This window comes from Aricia agestis, chromosome 11 (assembly GCF_905147365.1).
Source record: "Aricia agestis chromosome 11, ilAriAges1.1, whole genome shotgun sequence".
In the NCBI taxonomy this organism is placed as follows: domain Eukaryota; kingdom Metazoa; phylum Arthropoda; class Insecta; order Lepidoptera; family Lycaenidae; genus Aricia; species Aricia agestis.
The window spans coordinates 16,679,271-16,701,354 of record NC_056416.1 but is presented as its reverse complement, the minus strand read 5'-3'; the positions used below and the strand labels follow the sequence as shown (position 1 = coordinate 16,701,354).

General features: G+C 35.4%; 1 protein-coding gene across 3 annotated transcripts in view; it reads right to left on the bottom strand.

Annotated features, from left to right (window-relative positions):
* Positions 1-22,084, bottom strand: part of LOC121731660 (cerebellar degeneration-related protein 2-like) — a 90,478-nt gene that overhangs the window by 10,147 nt on the left and 58,247 nt on the right. The window contains exons 2-3 of one of the 3 annotated variants that reach the window (XM_042121215.1): positions 19,667-19,673; positions 9,841-9,955 (exon numbers count right to left, since the gene is read on the bottom strand). The exons of the other annotated variants lie outside the window; for them this stretch is intronic. Of the exons in view, the coding sequence (XP_041977149.1) occupies positions 9,841-9,955 (115 nt within the window). The 5' untranslated portion in view covers positions 19,667-19,673. The remainder of the gene's footprint in view (positions 1-9,840; positions 9,956-19,666; positions 19,674-22,084) is intronic. 3 annotated transcript variants of the gene reach the window in all.

Below are 22,084 nucleotides of genomic sequence, written 5' to 3'. Positions count from 1 at the left end.
AGCCGTGGGTTTTACTCTACGTGATTGCTCGATCGAGTAAAACCGTATGTGAGTACTTAGCATTAGATTTCAAAATATGTCAATTTTCTGTTGATGATGTATTTTTAATTATAATTACTATGTATGTTATGGCTGAATGAAGGAGCAAACACAGCGATCGACTCGTCTCTTTTTGAGCTCATATCGTTGAGTTTGGTTTCAAGAACACGATTACTCTATATTTCACATTATTTTGTGATGAATGTTGGTGTTTCGTAATATTTGTGTGTTTGCATTGTTTGGAAACAAAGATGGCGTCTCGCTCCAAATGCTGTGATCAGAGATTTTAGACTTATTACCTGTTCTGAGGTTGTGATAGTATTCTCACTGTTTGCACTCAGATAACATGCCTGCATACGAGATTAGCAATTTGCATTGCAAAGACTGGTGATAAAGATATAAATAGTATTGTAATGAAATCTTGGCCAGTCTGTTTGTACTGTTCTGGTACTGTTTTAATCCAAAGACTACATAACTAACTAGTACCAAAGTAAAGTAACCAAGAAAATAAAATGGACAAGAGGTTGTAGAGACTTCTTGATAATATTATCGTTATGATTTCATTATTAAAAGTCATACTTACCTACAGGTATTTTGTAGAGGATATTGAAATAGTTAATTAGGTAACCAGGGCCCCCGCTACCATATGTGCAATGTGTACAATGCACACGGACGCCACCCTCTAGGGGCGCCAACTCGCCATCTTTAGGGGCGCCAAAACCAAGGACCTAAAAAATTTGCCTAAAGGGGCGCCAAAATCCTTTTTTTGCACACAGGCGCCAGTAGCCCTGTAGGTAGGTAACTAATTAATAATTATACTTCATGAATGCTGTACAGTACTGAAAATATTATTAAAATCACAATGGCCAATGGCATCAGTCGTCCCATAGAAAAAAATAATATGTTAAATGACTTTAGAAGGCTCTTCGGCCGCTATCATGTAGTACACTCAACATAATATTATTTTATCAAACACTTGAGTACCTCAGACATACTTACTCTCAAAATCATAAACGGTCGACACAGACTTCCATACGACATACACAATACGCCAATGCTTTGCAACTCCAAGTTATCTGAATATCATAATTTATAAACACCTATTTCAAAACATAATTATTTATTATCTCTTACGTAATGACCAAGGATCAGAACCGCTACTCTCTATTGTCTACGCTATAATATCTAGCGGTTATTTATCATTATTCAGCATTTTCTGTAAACTCTGATTTCACAGTTCAGTGCTTGCTATTAGTTTCATCACAGCTCATATTTCCGCTGGTTCTTCACCGGCTTATAAGAGTGGGTATGTATTTTAGAGTATTTTTCGCCAAGATCAGTTTCAATAAACTATGAAATTCTTAAACTCTTAAACGTAATTAAAAACATACCGGGATATTTTCTAACTTATAAAGATTAAAGAAGAAAGATTCTGATAAACTAAAGAAGAAATACCTTTAGTTATCCATTTCAGTGCTTAGTTTATCTAACTAATACCTCTTAGCCACAAAATTGGTTTTTATAATATCTAATTTAAAGATATTTTCATACCTTGGAAAGGACACATATTGGTTTTTATTTAAAAAAAAATATGAACTTCGTTTCTTTCCGGGCAACGTCTCGAACTAACTACAAAGGCTTTATGACAGACTGATACCCGTCGAAACTTCGTTTCGATAAAGCGACCTACATCCTTTGTGTACCCTCTCAGAGGAATGGGGACACCTATCACTCGGCTGGTGATATGAATAGAGGTGAAGTTGATTGGAATACTGTAGTCTTAGACTCCAAGCCCGAGCCTAAGTGGCGTAACTAGTCCGCTTCTTTAACTTCTCATGAAAATTAAAAAAAAACTTTTTAGAAAGCATTAAAAGTTTGTAATTTCCATTCTTCATATTGCCTGCGAATATTACAGTACTATGCAAAGAGTTTATTCATTCAGTGATCGGTTTAAAACTGTCCTTTTATTTCCCAGCTTATCCAGCTAAGTTCACGCTGTCTGCATAACTGTAACTGTATACCTCACATACATAGACCTTTGCAATTTGTAATATTAGTATAGATTATACCTACAGCATCATAACGTAGGTGGTAAGGTTGAAACAGTTTGTTTTAATCTCAAGACGCCGAAGTTCAGTGTTGAGGTCACCTCGCTTTACATAAACTGACGTATGAATAGTGTGCGAACAAAAAACCTCTTCTTTATATTTTTTTACAGTGTCATGACGCGCAACAAAGTTATAATATATTTTAATAGTACATGTAACATATACCTATTGTTTTGTATTCAGCATTTTAATTGTTACTAAAAAGAGTAAAAAGATTCATTTCGTTTGTTAAAATATTAATAATATTTTTAAGATACACTATCATATTCTTTTGGATTTCTTGTAACTTGTGTCTCTCTAGAATCGAAATTTTTATTAAATAAAGATTCAATGTCTTGCCAAGTCCATAAGGCACTCAAAACTACAAACAACTATATGATGGCTAACAGAACTTTAAATTGAGGATTTGTAGAGAACAATATAGAGCTACAGTATTACATCAAAGCAAATAACGGTTTAAATATAAACAAGCAATGAACCGAGGAGGACATAGGTAATTGTCCTCAACAGGGCACATGATACCCTTTGACCTACATGTCTCCCGCATATAATGGACCTTTGCCCTAAATATTAACAACATACAGCACATCCGCAGAATGTCCGCAAACAATACCATGCGGATGTGAACAAAATATAGCTAATGTACCGTATAAAATTTAAGCGAGTTCTTGAAATCAAACTCCCAGAACACAAAGAAAAGTTTTGCGTTACTGCATTGTTCTGCTCACTCAAATTTATTCGTGTACGTGTGGTATAAATAGAGTTTGTAATCAGTTTGAGTTTTGTTAGCATGTTTTTCATAATACATTAAAAATTAAAATAGATAACGTCAAAGTAGTTATAAATGTTATTGAAGATCAATAATATTCTGAGTATGAGTTTGTTGTACAATACCGTGAATAAAACAAAAATAAGTTTTAACTATATTTTGTAAATAAGACTCGATTGTTTCGTTACAAATAACTTAAATTGAGGTCATTGTAAAGTGTAGTGTCACCAGAAATTACAATGCCGCAATAAACAATTACAATTTGAATAAATAATTGGTTCAAAATGTGTCAACGCTTTAATCCTTCGATTGTGGATTCTTGGAAATCTATTGTTATTCTATTGTGTCTCCTCACCGTCACCGGTGAGCTTATCAAGAGCTTATGGGGATTGATGGGTTAAATTGCAAGTTATTTAGTCTATTTTAGATTAGAAAATTAAGATAGTTAAGTGGTTAAAGTGTTATGTATAGTACATAACACTTACAACACACACAAGTTACTATCCATATACTAATATTAAAAATGCGAAAGTGTGTCTGTCTGTCTGTCTGTTACTTCATCGCGCCCAAACTGCTGAACCGATTTTGCTGAAATTTGGCATGGAGATATTTTGTGTCCCAGGAACGGACAAAGGATACTTTTTATCCCGGCAGCTGCCCCTGCCCCCCCCCCCCCCCCCCCCCCCTCGGTACGCCCATGGATGTGCATAGAAAGAAGATGATCTTCTGAGGCTGCTAAAATATTATATAAGATTTTAGATATATCTCTTAAACACCCCAGAGATGTTTAAGAGATATATCTGGACCACATAGTATGTTTGGAATGAGGCTGATTTGTTGATTTTCAATTTTTATAATTTGTATTGAATACCTATAAGGACGGCATTATCGTTTACGATAAAGTCCTTTAATTAGATTAAAAAAAAAAAGATGATGATACTTAGGACTACTACTTAAATGTCTAACATGATGACTAGGCAGAACTATTCAGCTGTATACTGTGTATTTAGCTAGTTAGGTAGTTGCTTAAAAAAGTTCATGGTCACTGCACTTCGTACCTAACACTAATAGCAGAGTCGGATGTTTACAAATAGCTATGATATTTTAAATTTAAAATACCTATAAGAAAAGCTGATTTTACCTTTTAGCTTAGATACTCATACGAGTTAATGACAGTAATTTTATACATTTTTTCTGTAATTTGCCATATTTTAGTAAAAGTGGCCCCGTGCGAGTTTCTTACGCCGGTTCTTCTCGCCGGGCTAGTTCCCGAACCGTTGGTAGTCACCAGTATAGTCCCGACGTTCAGAGAACATTTGAAAAAAAATATTCTGAATAAATATTCTGAATTCTGAAAAAAAAATTGAGATTTTGAGTTTTTACTGTGTGCATTTTATATCTACTGCTAGATAAGGTCCGCGACTTCGTTGCGCTAAAATTCGTCTATCGCTATGGAACCGTACATTTTTTCGAATAAAAGTAATCTTATGACCTTTCCCGGGACTCAAAGCATCAGCTCTATACCAAATTTCAGGAAAAACGGTTCAGCAGTTGGAACGTGAAAAGGTTACAAACAGATACACTTTCGCATTTATAATATCAGTATGTATGTTTTAAATTTCATAGGTTTTTTCAGTAAACCGAGTGCGAAACTGAAAAATGAGTATTCTTTTATACTATGCTGTATCTATATATTATATAAAATGGATTTTCAATTGTGTAGTAATGCTAAAACTCGAAAACGGCTGAACGGATCTATATACTTATATAAAAATGGATTTTCAATTGTGTTAGTAACGCTAAAACTCGAAAACGGCTAAACGGATTGGGCTAATTTTAGTCTTAAAATATTCGTAGAAGTCCAGGGAAGGTTTTAAAGTGACACGAAGTTCACCGGGACAGCTAGTAATTATTATAAGCTTTGAGGATTCTTGGAATCCTGCATAACGCTTTTCGCTTTCGCTGTGTGAAACAACGTAATCAATTAGACATGCAAATTGTGCGTATTAACTTTACATGAGCTTCTTAAGCATTCTATCTCTTTCTTTCTTTTTCTTTTCTTGCACATACAAATATTTCTTTCTCTTTCTTCCAGCTCGCAATTATTCTATATTTCAAGTCATTAGTGCGACGTACCGTTACTGTCGGCGGCGGTGGCATGACGAAACGAATGTTACAAAACTCCAAATTCTATTACAACACAAAATATAGAGAATCCATTTAAAAAGCAATTTTGTTTATAAAATACATATATAATTATGTAATTTTTCTCCACGAGTACATAACTGGGCACGCGTGTGATGAAACATAATATAAGAATGTTAAGTGCATATTTTGGTATACTTTACTTACGTGTTTCATGAATTACCTGTATATGTATATATCTATATATATATAAAACTCAAAGGTGACATGGTGATCTATCAACGCACAGCTCAAACTACTGGACGATCGGGCTGAAATTTGGCATGCAGGTAGATATTATGACGTAGGCATCCGCTAAGAAAGGATTTTGATCAATTCCACCTCCAAGGGGTTAAAATAGGGGATGAAGATTTGTATATAATAATACTTCTTAACGCGAGCGAAGCCGCGGGCAAAAGCTCGTTATTATATAAAACTCAATGGTGACTGACTAACATGGTGATCTATCTACGCACAGCCCAAACCACTGGACCGATCGGGCTGAAATTTGGCATGTAGGTAGATGATATGACGTAGGCATCCGCTAAGAAAGGATTTTGATCAATTCTACCTCCAAGGGGTTAAATTAGGGGATGAAAGTTTGTATATAATAATACTTGTTAACGCGAGCGAAGCCGCGGGCAAAAGCTCGTCTTCATATTTTTATTTTTATTTTATATCAGTACAGCTAACTACATCATTGACCAGCATTACATTGCTTACAAGTTACAACTTAACACTTGACATTTTCGATGTACTAACTGCATTTACACATAAAAGACTTTAATTACAAAGATAAAGCTTCACTTATCAGACAAAATAAATAATATTAGATAAGTCATGTTTATTTTTGAAATTTTTATCATTATTATTGTCTAAGACTTTTTAAATCGGAAAAACATATTTCAGATGTTAAATCTCAAAAACAATTGATAGAAAAAATAATAATTTATAAAGTAAGTACTTATGAATGATTATAATATTAATTCCCTTTTATGGGAAGCAGTCGGTTGAAAAGGTTTTGCAACAGCCTGCGGTTTACTGGTCGACTTTCACGAGGAAGGGTTCATTGTGGTAAAACCGCTGGTAAAGATAGCTGAATAATGCCAGAAGTTAGCCAGACCAGATATGATATAACTTACTTACACGTTTTTATATAAAAAGGATATCCTCTTTTGAATGAGAAGATCCATACGATACAGAAATCATGCAGTGTCACAGTAATGTATCCCATGTCAAGTCCTTTTCTAAAATATTTGACAAGGACACTGTGTAAAACGTCAGCATAATTAGTTAGATTATAAATATTTTAATTAGAAAGAGAAAAAGTAATTATGATTTAACCCATCAATCCCCAAGCGGCACCCGGCTGTGGCATAACAATTGAAAATATTGTGTCTGCAATTCCCACGATCGAGGTATTAACTTTAGAACCAGCTGACTCATTCACAATGCCATTTCCACTTGGATTCGGAAACTTACCGCGCTTTTATTGGTCAACGCTTATCTTTTAACTCGCCATCAATCTTGACCAATAACCATGCGTTAAATTTTAGAATCCGAGGTTAACGGATTCCCCGTGAATATCCCTAAGAAGAAAATACACCATCGTAGATAAAATTTTCTAAGCAGATTTACAAAAAGTTCTAGAAAAACAGGTCGGTGTAGATAATTAACTGTAATTACTAATAATCTCTCCATTATTGATGATATCAGACGCCATTAAAAACTCCTTAAGCGGTGATAATTACGTTTTTTCCATAATTTGTTAAGTATTTATTATGAGACCTCTAGATTGAGAGGCTAAAGAACTAAGGTAAGGACAATATTTTCTGAAATCCGAAGTGCCGGGGAAAATCAGAGTACTGAAAATAGAACTCTAGTCTAATATGATAGAGCTGGAAATCAAACCTACGAATATCTATTAGAAATTCGACATCTCATTATTTTTTCTGCTCTATAGCCTAATTAAAATAAATTTATAGAGTTCCGGATTCTGTATTCTATAGTCTGATCTCAAGAAAGTAGAGCCATAATGGCTAAAACAATTATGAATATTATCAACAATGAGGTTTTGAACCTGGCAGAGATTTCCGTCAAGTCTGCAAAAGACTGGATCCATTCCCATCTATATAAGTTTAGATAGCGTGAACCTCTCTCTATTATCAAAAAGTAGTAATAATACTCCCCACACCGATTTCGGTGACGGTGGCCAGTTTTATTGAAACTAGGCCAGGTACGCAGGAGTTATTTCATAGTGCTCAAGTGTATGCGCAGTACACAAGAGCACTCTCTATTCCTTCACTCTCATAACCCAGTGGGACGGAATACCGACACGACCGGCGAGAGATCAGGCGCGGGACCTTCTTTTTACATGCCCATCCGACGCATGGTCATCTTACTTGTCAGGCAATCAGGTGATTAGCCTGCATTGTCCTAACCAAACTTGGAAATAGCATGTTTCCAACGCGGGAATCGAACCCACGACCTCTGAGTCGAGAGCCACGCTCTTAACCACTAGACCACGGAGGCGAAGTAGTACTTAATGTTTTAGTCACAAGCGGAACAATAACTAAATTATATAAATCATGAAATCTAGTTCCAATGTCCTCCAAGATAATTGCATTTCTTATCGCATTAGTTTTTATAGCAAATTGCGTTGATATCTTGATATCATGCATAGTCTGCTGATTTGATAATGTTATCGTTAACAAATTCATGTCGCCATTTTCATCATTTCTTAAATTAGTGCAAATTATAATAGGCGTTATTTCAGGCATACAGCACTATACAATCAAGATCAACATCATCGTTAAACTATTATATACTTAGTAATAAAGTCCTCTACATCGTAGAAATTTCATGAGCGAGAGGAGAAGAAAAATAGAGATGGATCAATGTCCTTTCCCGGGCTCATTAGGGTTCCGTACCCAAAGGGTAAAAACGGGACCCTATTACCTAAGACTTCGATCTCTGTCTGTCCGTCTGTCTCCAGGCTGTAACTCAAGAATGGTAATAGCTAGAGAGTTGAAATTTCCACAGATTATGTATTTCTGTTGCCGCTATATCAACAAATACTATAAACAAAATAAACTAAATATTTATCCCATACAATAAACGTGATTTTTCAAACATTTTTTGGTCGGTGTCAATGATGACAACAGGCAGGCACTTGAAATGTACACAACTGTATTTACACTTTTTATAATTATTAATAAAATTCAAATAAAATAAATAATTAAGGGGGGCTTCCATACAAAAAACACAATTTTTTACTATTTTTGCTCTATAATGGTACGGAACCAAGTGCAAGTTGGACTCACGCATGAAGCTTGAGTCCAACTTGCACTTGGCCGATTTTTGTACGAAGAGGTAGACACATTCATTAATATTTATATAGATTGATCTACTTCACTAAAATTCTATTGCACTTCCATTCGTGAAAACGCGATAATAATATAGTCGTGTTCCACGACCAGACTTTAGTTGAATACACAATTACTGAGCAGTAATCACAATAAAAAGTATACCAGAGCTAGTTTCATAGAAACTATCAGCAGTATGAGGCCATGGTCATAATCCGTTAGTTTTTTCACTGCGATTGTAGAGTTTGTAGCTGCTGAAACAGATAGAGCAAAACGTAACGGGCAAGTAAATCATCTTAGACAAAACAGACAGACGCACTTTCGTATTGACAATAGTAGTATGGATGTACTCATTTTAATCCGTCCATTGTGTCGCAGACACAATAGGTTTTCAATTGTTATTCGGCAGCCGGCTGCTGCTTGGGGATTGATGGGTTAAATATGATTAGTGTATGAGCGCGACACACTAATCATTTTAAAAGTACATCTACTTTAAAACTACTTTAAAGTACTAATACATATTTTCAATACGAAAGTACGTCTATCTGTTTGCTTTTTACGCCTCATGTCTAAACTAAAGAATCGCTTTTGACGAAATTTTGTACCTATAATTTCCTGATTTGCAGGAAAGGATAGATTTTAACCCTGAAAATTGTACGGTTCATGTGCTATAAACTAATATGCTATAATCCTGGCATGTAACGGAGTATAATTGGAGACTGTAACAATTGTTTTTATAAAATAATATACAGTAATACCCAAATATACGTAAAAAAGTACATAAAGGTCTACCTACTTCTTAATATGCCTTATACCTACAACAAACTCAAAATTAATAACTGTGTGAATATTCCATGTATTTAAGTCCCAACAATAGCTGTTTTTGTGATATTAATGTAACCAAAACATGTAACCAACTCGTCGTATATCTTATTAACTAAATTAAACCTTAATTACACACAGTCCATTTATTATTTAATTTGTTCATAAAGGGCAGACTTTGCGCTCGACTGTTACGTATTCCAAGTCCAACACGGTTATTAATGAATCACTTAATTATTAATTAAAACAATATAAAATATTTAATATCTCGATAAAGGCCAAAGGGGCAAGGATAATAGGTGTGTTAAGGGACCAGAAAACGAAAAATCATCAGTAAGAAGAGTAACATTTAGCGTTCCATGAGTCCAATGACCATGGGCATTCGCTTGCCATTAGGTAATTAGCACGCTCATTTCCTGCTCAATCACCCAAAAAAGCCACTAAATTATCCAAATCTAAATTACCAGTATTTCAAATACTTTTCAGTTTACAAAAACATGAAACACTTTTTTTTTTTAACAAACCAAAAATTTACACAAAAATCCCATCCCACCTTCGGTTCCCTGGAGGCATTCCAACTCCACGGTATAGTCCCAGAGGTCGAGGGAATTCAGGCCGTTGAGTTCCCAGGAGTTGATGGAGTCACTCTGGTCGTGCTCCTCCCCCATGGCTCACTCACTCAACTAGTCTACTCCGCGGACATGACACGACGCGACGGCGCGGCACGCACTCAGTGACTGTAGACTGACGGCTGAGGTGACCAGTGTTACCAACTAGAGGAATATTTTCTCCTCAAAAATCCATCAAAATTCTCTTAAAATCAAAATAATTACAATGAAAATTCCTTTAAAATATTGTTCATATTATAAGTTATAAAATTAACTGTTATTGAGTAAGATACATAATATATCACACAACAGCTTTAATTTAGTTATATACAATTTTAATTTAGCTTCTTAATAGGAATCACTTATTATTATCAATTAACAATAATAAAATTTAATTCGTTTACATTCTTTACCATCTAAAATACTTTTTTTAACTTAAAACAGTGTTGAGGGTAAAATAATTCCTAGAAGTGGGTACCCTTTAAAATATTACAGCCCTAAAACCCCAATTTTGTACCCCCTAAATTCTGGGGAAACCCCAACGTGGGTAACCCTGTTTTAGTCTGACTCACGCGCACCGAATTTCGATAATAGAAATTATTGTTATTCGTTAATTACAGAGAAAGTCCAAAGTATTTGTTTGAGGAAGATTAGACGAGGAAAAAAACAAATAATCAGAAAACCAAAAACCAATAATAATCAAATGAGACGAAACTCCAAGTTCCAAAGTCCTGTCACCGCAGATACTCTAGCTAAAGCAATTTCATAGAATTAAAAATGTCATGCTAATCATAAACAATTCTCAAATAAAGTATAACCTTCTTACTAATAAACGCTGTATAAGCTTTGAATAGTTATACAGTGTTTTGTTCCTGTCACACGAGTGACATTTTTAATTGGATTGAAGAAGACAAAACACTGTATAACTATTCAAAGCTTATACAGCATTTATTAGTAAGGGGGTATGAGTTTAAGAAATGTGAAACATCAAATATTACACTACTACTACACTACTAAAATATCAAATACTAGATGATGCAGAATTATACAATATACGTGTATTACGCGGTATCCGATATTTTTTTCGCAATAAAAACTATTATAAGTCCCGTCTCACGATCCAAGTTTTGGTGTAAAAAGGTAACAGACAGACACACTTTTGCATTAATAATATTATAATAAATGATTAAAACTCATTATTTAAACCACAAAGTATTACAGCTACATAATTAGAATCACACAATTCTTTTGATAGAGTTGATAGAGATAACAATACTCTCATGATGGGTTGAATTTAAACTATCTCTCAGTAGTGTGAGATGTACTGGTGAAAGTACTAGACATGGTGCCCCGAAAACATGAGAAGACGGACAAATTATAGCCTATGTGAAGAGTAATGAGTTTATTATTGCTACATTTATAGTTATTAATTGCCGGAGGTTGATTTTTAAGATGGTGGTTAGGTACTAAGTTAATTGTACCAAAATATTTTGAGAAGTGTCTAATGGAAAAAGTGCCTAAATAAAAAATTGTAGAGTTACGTAGCTTATGCAACATAGGGACCCTACACTCAAATTATATACTCTGTTATATATGCATATTTAGTATAATGTTTATTTCGAACCAATCTCTTGCAATCATAGCATTTTAAATTTCTCTTACTAATAAAAATCCATGTCACTGTACCTGCTATATTCTATTCCACTTCCAATACCAATAAAAACTATGTCTTTATAAAAATATAGATGCATGTTTATATGAACAAACAACTTAAACTCAATTTACTCTATGCTCCATTATAAGTAACGTAAGTTTTGGCTGCATAATACTTTTAAAAGAGTATCGACCTCCAACAAGTCGGAAACCAGTTTATTTTGCAATGTCGGTCATTTTTGAACGTGTAATGGTATAATGGTGGCAGAACTATCATATTCCATACTAATATTATTAATGCGCAAAGGCGTAAAGAGGTAACAGACAGACACACAGATAGACGGACAGACGGACAGACAGACACACTTTCGCATTTATAATATTAGCATGGATATAATACCTAAAAACTAACATTGTCACGTGTAACCGGCGACGTGACTCGTCAAGTCGTCACTCGCTTCGTTCCAAAGTCGTTTTATGACAAAGTATGGTTCGTCAAAGCGACGTAAATACTTATCAAATACAGGAGCCCCTGCGACAGGTACATAACAAGATCATTTCAAATATCTCTGTCATCTGATAAAGTCATAATCAAGTCACATCTACCAAGGAAGTCGAGTTATACTCTGGCCGCAATAATAACCATTTCCGCATGTCATTTTGTCTAGTTATATTTCGTGGTAATGAAAAGCTTTTAATATAGCAATTTACTAACAAACGGCTAACATTCTTGCTGATAACTTAAAAACTTTATGAGACTAGTGGACCCAAAAGCCTTTGACTTGCCGGGCTAATTTGTAAATATAAATTCTAAAGTCAAAACTATCTAGTGCCACCCACGCATACAAAAAAAATATTTAAATCAGTCAAGCCGTTTAGAAGTTCAGTGAAAAACACACGTGCAGTAAAATTATGTACACATACAGCTAGCTATCCCGGCAAACGTTGTTTTGAAATATAAAGTATTCGCCCACATTATTTTAATGAAGTGACTAATTAAGTATGGCACCATGGCAACGTCCATCGCTGTCCCGTCACACAAACAATGGTCGCCGTCAGTCTCGGGTTGTAATAATTACTATTATTTATTCAACAAATGCACTTATCAATATAAAAAGTACCCAGTACCGATTCTCAGACCTACTGAACATGCATATAAAATTTGGTTAAAATCGGTAAAGCCGTTTCGGTGGAGTACGCTATCTAACATTGTGACACGAGAATTTTATATATTAGAGATAAAGATATTATTAATACTCAACAGTATAATATAAACTATGTAACAATTTAAAGTTTCAACCGATTCTCTTTCAAGTCACGCTCTTATTCTTGTCTCATACTGCATGTGGAATCTTGTGCTTACTAGTTAGTATGTTAATAGATACAGAGGACGATTCCTGTATACAAATATCTATTTGTAAACAGAAATTGTCCTCTGTAACTTATCAGAATGCAAAGGGACGCGTTAGATCTCTAACGCGTCCCTTTGTATTCTGATTTGTGTGAATTTCTTCCTATTTGTTTTCGCATATTTCCGTTGCGCTTAAATTAGTTAATCGCGCGGAAACCGCAAATTTTTGGGATAAAAAGTAACCTATGTCATTTTCCAGTACTCATACCAAATATCAGTAAAATCGGTTCAGCGATTTGGGCGTGAAGAGATAATATTAGTATTTTTTTCAAATTTTACCCGAACAATTATTGTAAAATAAAAAATATACTTATTATGTATACGTTGAAACTTGTACGTATGTATATTACAACAATATATTTTTTAAATATTCCGGAATGGATATATATTTAATAGTAACAATAGTTCCAAGGCCTGCTTTCAGGGTGAACAAATCAACATAAATTTTGTAACGCGTTGATGTCTAATGCTTAAAGCTTTATGATAAGGAGCAAAACTAATGTTACATTTAACCTCTTTACTGAAACTTTGTATGTGTCCGTTTATACGAATGTACGTATGTTATATGTAATACTATTAGTACTAAGATTATAAACTCGAAAGAGCGTCTCTCCCTCCGTAGCTCTACCATGAGTTTAAAGCTATAGTATTTATCTATACTCGATACCGACTACGTAAATATTTAGTATGGCAATTTTAGTTCCGCAAGTAACCGAAAGAGGCGCTATAAAATTTGCCATACTAAATAATTTACGTAGTCGGTACCGAGTATCGATAAATACTTTAAACTCATGGTAGAGCTACTGTTACCTCTTCCCAACTAAGTACCGTACCGGTTTTGGAATACGAGTCAAGGAAATGGCATAATTGACAACATTTCAAAATTTTAACATGGCTTTTTTATTATTTTATATGAAAGTAGACTTAAAATAAGGCGACACGTGTTTGTTGCTTTTTCAAAATTATGTTTTTATGATACCTAAAAAATATATTTTAATCCTTCGTATTCTAAAGAGACGTAAGCGCCAAGTGACGTCATACTTACGTCTGAACGGTTAATTCCATTACACTTTAACAAAAGAAAAAATCTGTCAATGTAAGTTTGTTACGTTTATTATGACGTCTGTCAATGTCATCGTCAACCTGGAGGATAGGTAACCAATGAGGTAATGTTATTTTTTAGAAATGTCATTGTTGACAGGTGGTTGACAGTGATGTTTTTTTAATGCTTCATGTTGTCTTTTTAAAACTGTTTTACACCAGGCAAACAAACTGTATGATATTATGCCGTAAGTATGACGTCACAGCGTATTTTTCAGTTTTTCTTTATTTTCTCAGTAAATAAGCAATATAAAAAAAAATGAATATTTTTTTGATATCAGGAGACGAAACTAAAGAAACGGTATTTTTTATTTTAAGGCTTAAAATTTTTGAGATGTCAATTTTATTTCGGAAAATAAACACGATTTTTCAATGTGAACAAAGTCTGCCATCATCTAGCAATCAATACGTCTGTCACCGTCACATACAGCCGTATCTTCTACGCGATAGCTTTCTTAAAAGTTAAAGCACAACTAGATTTAGAAAGTACTCTACAGTCAACATACATTTCATACTTTTTAAGCTATTGCATTGCTTTTATCGAGGGATTTAAGCGCGGCGACCGAATAAAAAAATTTCGTAACGAAAAACACCTAACATTCTTCTAACGCCGTTTCAATCGGCGTGGTGCGATGTATATACGAACTATAATTGCCTAAGTAAATAAAAATACTAAAGTGTAGTACAAAGTACTAAAAGTCTAGACTTTTCGGTCCGGGCACCGAACTGAACATCTCAGGGCCGCGTTATGTAAGAGTTTCAAAATGTCTCGCTCAACCTCATTACTCTTACTCGTACAATAATCGCGGTGCATTGAGAAACGGCTAATCGCTGCTTGTCGCCATTCTGACTATTTCTAGAAATTACTTGCTTAGGCTAAAAACTCACGGCGCGTTTTTCGTCCGCGGCGGGCGCGGTTGTTTGCGGTTCCCGCTGGACCGGCGCGGCGGGTGGCGGTCGCTCGCAGCTTCGGCGATTTGCGCCCGCGCGCTCTGCGATTTAGCGGGCGATCGCAGTAGCCGTAGTAAGGTCACATCACACATATCAACTCGGATAGGGATCGGCACCGTATCGCCTCGAGCCGTTCAATATTGTTTGTATGAAACTGCCTACTGCAACGCACACTAAGCGGAATCGTAACATAATCGCCTCGCCTCGGAAGGGGACAGCGGTCGGCGAGCCGTAAGCGAGGCGTCGCCTAGGCGTAGCCGAGTTGACGTACAGGCGCTACTGATACGCTTTATTAATACGTGCATACGTTAGGTTGACGCCTGGTTGACAGCGAGGCGAAAGGCGATACGGTGACGATCCCTTTCCGAGTTGATATATTGTGTTCTGTGACATGTAGGCGATCGTAGTAGCAACCGCCCGTCTAGCGATCAGCGCCCGCAGAGTTTGCGGGCGCTGATCGCGACCGCGGCGGTTGCGGTCCCGCACAAATCAGCGGTCTCGTGAATTCTGAGACAAAACCGCAGCTCCGCAACCGCGGCGGGCGCGGGAGAAAACCGCACCGTGTGTTCTTAGCCTTAAGCTAGTAATAACAAATTGTTAACAAAAGTGTAGTAGTGTAAACAGAAGTGGTCTGGGGAGAGAACGATCGCTTTTAACCGATCAAGATAGGAGATACTTTGAGTCCTAAAAAAGGATTTAGACAACCGCAAGGGTTGTACATTATAAGGCAAATATTCTGTTTTGACGCAAACGCAGCTGTGAAAAAATAGCGTAACGACGGTATAACTGAGTGAAATTATAAGTGTCTAAACATACTATGCCGAATTTCCGCGGCGGAATTAACACGGCGCGGCGGCGCGGCGTGTTATAGACACTAAGAGTTCCTAGTAATTCTAGTTGTACAGAATCTTAAAAATTAGTATTTACATATCAAGTAGATAAAGCGAATAGTAATTTATTCGTTTGTATTTAAACAATAAGATAATTTATAAAATGTTCTTATAAAACATTTTTATTGACGACATCACACACTAGGTTTAACAAAAACACAGAACTGATGTCTTCAATGAAAACGAATTTGTGTTAAGGTTTTCACTTTTTATAGTTTACTTAAACGTTTTACAATGTTTAAGTAAGTCCAGCATCAATTAATCATAATAATAGTAATTGCAAATAATTGCAATTGCAAATGAATATAATTTGAATTCTCTCTATGTCAGTCTATAGTATCAAAACGATTTCTATGCCCAAAAGTTTACCTAATAAATAATGTAATAAAATAAAAATAGCGTTTATTTTCTACTGTCCTTTTTCAATGTGAATGATCGTAGTCCACGCTCACATTTTTTTAAATTTTCACCAGTGAGTAGTAACATTACAAGATTGTGAATTTCGAGTATTACACCACCTCAAGGCCCCGTTGTTGCTCCACATTTGTACAAAATGCTGGTGGCGACCAATTATTACTGGTGTTACGTGTCAAAGTATGCGTGTTTATTCGCCAGTTTGGATTAATTGCTACAATTCATTAATAGAGTCGAATGGACCTACTTCCATAGAGTAAACATTCGGGTGATGCTTTGTGGAACATTGAACGCAGCGCAGGTCATCGTACTCTTCCGACTTTGGATGCCATTTCAGAAATAGCCATACTAGAAACCGTAGTCTTTAGGTAACCTACCAGATACTTGATACGAAAATCGCCATGAGAAAAGCCTTGGAAACATAGAAACAGATGTTCAAGAATTTCAGGACCTCTTTTATTGTTTGGGTTACAAATTATCATTGTTGACAATAAAAATACAAGCGATGAAGATGATGATGGTGGTGATGATGATTATGATGATGAAGACAATGATAATGACAATGCCAGCAGTAATGGGCATGATGATGACGCTAGTATTGCGCAGAGCGCGCCGTGACAGAGCTCGGTCTGAATGAGTTAAGGCTAGAACAATCTACTTTCTAAAACGAATTGATTCGACTTTCAACAAATTACGAACCCCCGAGCACAGCGATGACTCCGCGTCACCTTCCTGTAGTATGCCGAGATACACCTTTCACTAATTATACAGGATCATTGTTCGCGGTTGATATGTCATCTACATAGTTAACATTTCCTTATTCCAGATAGAATTCAATAAGCTCAATAGAAGCAGAGTGGAAATAAATTTACCCTACCAACTCTCTTATAACCAAGACCTTACTATATGTATACAGAATGTAACAGAACAAAGTGATAATGCTTGTGAGTGTGTGTATGTCTGACCCATTTATAGAGTTCACCGTGAAAGTGGCAGCGCAGAAAGAGTATCTTTTTAATTTTTGTGTGGGCAAATGTATGATGCTAGGTCGCTTGCTCACACAAATCACAAAAAATGCACTTTGAGGGCTGCCACTTTTACAGTAAACTAAACTCTATATAAGAAATACTCACTCTAAAGTATAATCACTTTGCAAGCCGGAATTTTGGTACGACCGGTATAATTGGACATGTTGACAGGAGATACCATAGTAATGAACCATTTGCTAGTAACACCATCTGCTATAAGTGTTGACCATATTGTATTTTTTAATTTTATTATGTAACTGAAACCCAAACAGGCACTTTTAAAGTACCTGAAAATACCTAAAGTTATATCAGTGCAACGTTTTAGCTGAGTTTTAATAGATGAACTTGTTTCTGAACCATCAGCATAACAACAGTAGCAACTCGTTGAACGTTTTGTCTGAGCCCAGATAGCTGGATTACACCATCAGAATAATCAACAGTAGCCGTCCGTTTATCAGTCAAATTAGAACCAATGCCGCGTACAACTCGTCGGTCACGATAAGCCGATACGCATGCGCCGGAATTACAGTTACGACACTTCATATCGGGATTAATACATTGCTGAGGACAAATTAATTAAGTGGCTAAATGTGGCGAGCGACTAAACAATGCAGGACATAATAATTAATATTACCAATATTTTAAATTTAGTTTGTTATTATTTTTAGCAATATTCCGCGAAAACAACTTCCACCTTTAAGTAAATGAGTGAGTGTACGCATAGGCATGCGTACAGCACCTCCCTCCTCCCACACTGCCTATGCGTACACTCGCATGCAAGAACTTGCAAAGAAAAAACTCATCCCAATGAATCCTCGCGCACCATCACTGTACGGCTTGCCAAAGATTCACAAAACTGATATTCCCATGCGTCCAGTTGTCTCATACATAGGTGCACCAGCATGTGGTGGTGGTGTTTGCAAGTTCTTGCATGCGAGTGTACGCATAGGCAGTGTGGGAGGAGGGAGGTGCTGTACGCATGCCTATGCGTACACTCACTCATTTACTTAAAGGTGGAAGTTGTTTTCGCGGAATATTGCTAAAAATAATAAACTAAATTTAAACTATGGATTTCCGCAAAGTAACGCCTGATTCCATTAACTATTACCAATATTAACAGTGCTACCATAATATTACAACAGAAATTGAGACTGACAGATAATATTTCTTTTGCTACTTAATAAATAAATTTAAACACTGGATAAAATATAAAGTTCCATAAGTAGTGACCGACCTAAAACTACCAAGGGAATTTCATATAGGTACATAGATGATTTCTTTAGCTGAACTATGCTGTAGCTTCTAGTCACGACCTCTGTGGCTCAGTTGGTGGGCTGTTGGTAGCTCAAGCCGGGGGTCGCGGGCGACCCCCGGCTTGAGCTACCGCCGACGGAACAAAAAGTTTTCCAAGTTCCTGGGTCATGGATGTGTATTAAATATGTGTATCATATCATAAAAATCTTAAATATATGTATAGTATAAAAGTATTAAATATATTTCCGTTATCTGGTAGGTACCCGTAACACAAGTCCTTCAGGTATTTACCACGGGGTGTGAAGCGTCCATAGATATTATTATTATTATTCAATTTCAGCATAGGGAAGCATAATAAAAAAGCGTTTTACTTTTTATGCATGGCTATTACGAAAAATTTGCCTAGTGTAGGCAAAATAATTATGTATTTAGGTCTCTAGGGAGGCGATACTGTTGACCTCTACGACAAAACCACCCTTGAGACCTTTTTAGAATACATAATTAATTTTAACCGAGCTCACGCCGCCAAAAGGTCTGCTATAAAAAACTAAGTAACATACGTAATATTTCTTTCGTGTGCAAAGATATTTTATTTTTATAGGCGCATTATTTTAAATGAAAGCGTACACGACTTCTGTATTAGTAAGACTACTGGACCTGCTTATCAGTTAGTTATTATAGTATTATCACCTGGCTTATCGGCCAAGGTGAGTTTAGTTTTATGAAATGCCAACGAACTATATATTTTTTAATATTTATTTGTTTCTAGATGACACCCGTGCTTTGTTGCGCCAAAATCGCGCAGAAACGATAGTTTTTTTTAGGATAAAAGTATCATATGCCTTTCCCCGGGACTCAAAGTATCTCATAAGTCGGATCTGCGGTTTCGGCGTGACAAACAAACTGACCGACGCTTTTGCATTTATAATATTAGCACGGGCGTATACAGGGTGTAACAAAAATAAGTGATAATACTTTAGGGTGTGTACGTGTTTTTTGTAGAGAGTTCACTGTGAAAGTAGCAGCGCTGAAAAACCAAAATTTTTTTTCACTTTTGTATGGGGAAACTCGTGACGCTCAAACCCTTGCCCATACAAAAGTTAAAAATTTTTTCGTCTTTCAGAGCTGCTATTTTCACAGTGAACTCTCTACAAGGAACACGTACACACCCTAAAGTATTATCACTTATTTTTGTTACACTCTGTATATAGCTTTGAAAAGGGGGGGGGGGTCCCTAACGTAAAAAAGCGGCCAAGTGCGAGTTGGACTCGCCCATGAAGGGTAGCCTAAATACCTACTCTGCGGACGGACACGCTCCACAGTATAATAATTATTATTATATTGTAAAAAGAAAAAAATACATATACCTCGCCGATGAAAATCGGTGGGTACATAATATATTGTCGATTGGACAAGTAAGATGGATAGTAATGGGGGGGGGTCCGGACCCCCAGGACTCCCCCCTTATATACGCCTATGAATATTAGTATGGAAGGAGGAGGTATAACAAGATAAAGTTGTCAAAAAGTCTACAAAAGTGGAAAAACACTGGCATGGTGACTATGAAATAAAGACATAATCATTAATCATTCTCGCGTTTACTGGTTATAGTAATAATTAAGGTTAATTTTAAATAATGTGAGAATATAGCGTAAAGGTACCAACCAACCAACGTCACAAGTTTCGTAAAACCTGCTAAGACTCAAGAACGAGAGTTCAAGGGCGGTAAATTGTGTTTAATTGCTTTATCACTATCAATAACAGATGACGAATAAGCAATGACTTTAGTTTCTAGAAACATCTTACGTCCTATTGCATCCAATCTAATTCTTCTATGTAAATAAAAATAGTTTTTGTTTTGTAAAAAAAAAAAACACAACGCTGCAGCCGATTTGACTAATTGTAGTCTTGAAGTGTTCGTAGAAGTCCAGAAAAGGTTTATAAATATTATGAGGGAAGTGATACGCAGTTAACCGGGTCACCAAGTAAAATAAAATGACTTTCAAAATGAATACAAATCATTCACTACCTGCAGTGGTTGCTGGCTACCACAACCTTCTAATTTTGAGGAAAAACAGTTTCTTATTTACTGTCTTATGTCATTCTTGTAATTGTTATTCAAAGGCTTTGCTGATGACGTATATGTTGGTACAGTCACCTGCAATCCGGTGTGGCACATTTTATAGGTAGTTCCTGTATTGTTCTAATGTTTACTTAATTATTTGTTATAAAATACAGTAGAAGATAAAACTTAATATGGCTAATATTTAAAAAAATATACTTTATCAACCTAAGGTACGTGCTCACGCTGCAAGTATCACATCCATAATCAATCAAGATCAAATTCTATGCAAATGTGATAATGATGTTGATAAAAACAATGCATTTGACGCAGGCGATGGAATTTTAACAGCTAACACATGTCAGGGTCGGGCGAGCGCGCAGGGTCACTTACAACACAGCACATGCTAAGTAAGCAAGGAATACAAACATTTGACTTAAACAAGGTACAATTCTTGGACATGTATTGTTTTAAATATTATTTACTGACCTAATACTTCTTAAGATTGCGTATTGTGTACTAATAAAAATCAATTTATAAAAGTTAAGTTAATAGATGATAATACAAGAAAACATAAATTAGAAATTAATGATAATGTTGGTTGGAGTTAGTAAAAAATATAAGTCAAAAACTATTTTTGTTCATAATCTTATTTTTTATTGCATAGTTAATGACTTGACTAGAATACGGAATGAATTTCCTTTATGTATTGCAGAGGCAAGGTTGCTTCCTTATTCAACTCTGACTGTAAAATATATTAATATACCCACGGACAATACAATTATTTTTTTATACAAAATTTGTACAAATATTGTTGTCTGGAAATCTTTTTAGTACGACCCTATGGAAGACATGTTTTTAAACTAACTAGTGACAACACAAGTTAAAAGCCTTATTTAAACCTGACTTATCATCGAAACTGGTCTACAAGTAATGATAAAAAATAATTTGTACTATGATAACAACAAAATAGTTAAATTGAAAGGTCGAGTGCGGTGATAACAGTCATATAAACGTGTCTCATGTCTGTATGATATTCTTATCATAACACTAGTCAATATAAACTATTTAATTTAGTTAATTGCTGTTTTGTAAATTTAATATTCCCCTTTTTACTAAGTTCAAAGGGACTTAGTAAAGCGACTAGAAGGATTATTGAATTAAGAATATGCCTCTTACTAGCGCCTTATATCTTATCGATTACTAAATTTCATGTCATTATCATCTGATTTTGTAATACAGCTTTTTATGGTTTGACTGAGATTACTTTTATGATTATAATTTTATTACTCCGCAATTTTAATAACATTAGTAAAATCGATATTAAAGACTAGATTTAATTTATTTTCATGAAAGATGTTTAGAATCAGAATTAATGTTTTAGTTTAATGGTTTATTTATTACTAATACAAAACATTACAAAAT